The sequence below is a fragment of the Babylonia areolata genome, chromosome 7 (genome assembly GCF_041734735.1).
Source record: "Babylonia areolata isolate BAREFJ2019XMU chromosome 7, ASM4173473v1, whole genome shotgun sequence".
In the NCBI taxonomy this organism is placed as follows: Eukaryota; Metazoa; Mollusca; class Gastropoda; order Neogastropoda; family Buccinidae; genus Babylonia; species Babylonia areolata.
The window spans coordinates 52,796,921-52,799,420 of record NC_134882.1 but is presented as its reverse complement, the minus strand read 5'-3'; the positions used below and the strand labels follow the sequence as shown (position 1 = coordinate 52,799,420).

Here is a 2,500-nt window from a genome sequence, read left to right as displayed (position 1 = left end):
AATGGTGGTGGCTTTTATGGTGATGATGATGGTGATGACGACGACGATGATAATGATGACAACGACTTATTTCGACGACGACGATGATCTTGATGAGGAGGACGATGACGACAACGATGATGATGACAACGACGACGACGACGACGTATGACGACGACAATTATAATGATGGCGATGACGACGACGATGATGACAAAAATGTAATGACCTTCTGCCGTCAGGTTCAGCGGAACAACCCCGACGAGGACATGTGCCTGGAAGCCAGCGTGATGAAGAACTCCTACAGCCTCATCACCACGGCCACCGCCTGCCCCCCTGGCTTCTCCGCCGCCTCCAACACGGGGGTCACCTGGCTGAGGGCCGGGGACAAGGTGTACGTGGCCACCAAGAACAGCGGCAGCGTCCTCGGCTTCGTGCACACCACCTTCTCCGGCATGAAGCTCACCTCGAAGTAGTGGACAGCACAGGATGGGACAGGAGAGGACAGGACAGGACGGGACAGGACAGGACAGGACAGGACGGGACGGGACAGGAGAGGACGGGACGGGACAGGACAGGACGGGACAGGACGGGACAGGACGGGACGGGACAGGACAGGACAGGACGGGACAGGACGGGACAGGACAGGACAGGACAGGACAGGACAGGACAGGACAGGACAGGACGGGACGGGACAGGACAGGACAGGACGGGACAGGAGAGGACGGGACGGGACAGGACAGGACAGGACGGGACAGGACGGGACAGGACGGGACAGGACGGGACAGGACAGGACAGGACGGGACAGGATGGGACGGGACGGGACAGGACGGGATGGGACGGGACGGGACGGGACGGGACAGGACAGGACAGGACGAGACGAGACGAGACGAGACGAGACGAGACGGGACGGGACGGGACGGGACGGGACGGGACGGGACGGGACGGGACGGGACGGGACGGGACGGGACGGGACGGGACAGGACAGGACAGGACGAGACAAGACGGGACGGGACAGGACAGGAGAGGACGAGACGGGACGGGACGGGACGAGACGGGACGAGACGAGACCGGACGGGACGGGACGGGATAGGATGGGACGGGATGGGACAGGACAGGACGGGACGGGACGGGACGAGACGGGACAGGAGAGGACAGGACGGGAGAGGACGGGACAGGAGAGGACAGGACGGGACGGGACAGGAGAGGACAGGACGGGATGGGATGGGAGAGGACGGGATGGGACGGGACGGGATGGGACGGGACAGGAGAGGACAGGACGGGAGAGGACGGGACAGGAGAGGACAGGACGGGACGGGACAGGAGAGGACAGGACGGGAGAGGAGAGGACGGGATGGGACGGGACAGGAGAGGACAGGATGGGATGGGAGAGGACGGGATGGGACGGGACGGGATGGGACGGGACAGGAGAGGACAGGACGGGATGGGACGGGACGGGACGGGACGGGAGAGGAGAGGACAAGACGGGACAGGACGGGACGGGACGGGACAGTAGGAGACATGACAGGACGAGACGGCACGGGACGGGACGGGACGGGACGAGACAGGACGGCGGAGAGTGAGAGGGGGGAGAAGAGGGAAGGGTGGGGTGTGTCGCCGAGGGCGTTGGAATCATTTTGGCTTCATTTGGCTGTCGGCTTTTAGAAAAATAAATCATAGTCTGTTGTTTGTTGTTGTGAAAAATAGATCATCAGTCTGTGGTTGTCTGTTGTTGTTTCTGTTGTGAGAGTGGCCATGTTCCTTCATTTGGCTGTCGGATTTGAAAAAGATGAATCGTAGTCTGTTGTTGTTGCTGTTGTTGTTGTTGTTTCTCTTGTGGGAGTGGAGTCACGTCCCTTCAGTTGGCCGTCTGATTAGAAAAAAATAAATAAATTGTAGTCTGTTGTTGTTATTGTTGTTATTGTTTCTGTTGCGGGAGTGCCGATTGGGAATCAGCTTCATTTGGTTGTCGGATTGAAAAAAAATCAGTCTGTTGTTGTGGTGGTGGTGGTGGTTGTTTCTGTTGTGGGAGTGGCCACGTCCTTTCATTTGGCTGGCTGTCAGATTAAAAAAAAAATCAAAGTCTGTTGTTGCTGTTGTTTGTTTTTCTTTGTGGGAGTGCCGCTCGGAAATGGTTCTGGTCTTGAGAATCCCATCTGGTTTCCCATGCCTGCGCAGATTGTTAATAAAGATCTGTTCTTTTTGTTGTTGTTGTTGTTGTTATTGTTCGCACGTTTTCGTTCATGTGTTTTGTGGCGTCATGTGTTTTGTGGCGTCATGTGTTTTGTGGCGTCGTTGTGTTAGTGATGTCGGTGTTAGGATGTAATCGTATTCCTTCCTTACCTTCTTCTTCCCTTCTTTTCTTCCTTTCTTATTTCCTTCCCTCCTTCCTTCCCTTCTTACCTATCTTTCTTCCTTCCTCTATTCCTTCCTTCCTCCTTCCTCTTTTCATATCTTCCTTCTTTTCTTCCTTTCTCCCTTCCTTCTTCCTTCTTTCCATACTACCTTTTTTTTTTTCAAG

The 2,500-nt window shown here is 55.8% G+C and overlaps 1 protein-coding gene across 1 annotated transcript in view; it reads left to right on the top strand.

Moving 5' to 3' along the window:
* Positions 1-549, top strand: part of LOC143284309 (uncharacterized) — a 17,665-nt gene extending 17,116 nt beyond the window's left edge. Inside the window, exon 4 of the mRNA XM_076591012.1 lies at positions 222-549. Within this exon, the coding sequence (XP_076447127.1) occupies positions 222-455 (234 nt within the window). The 3' untranslated portion in view covers positions 456-549. The remainder of the gene's footprint in view (positions 1-221) is intronic.
* The last annotated feature ends 1,951 nt before the right edge of the window (positions 550-2,500 follow it).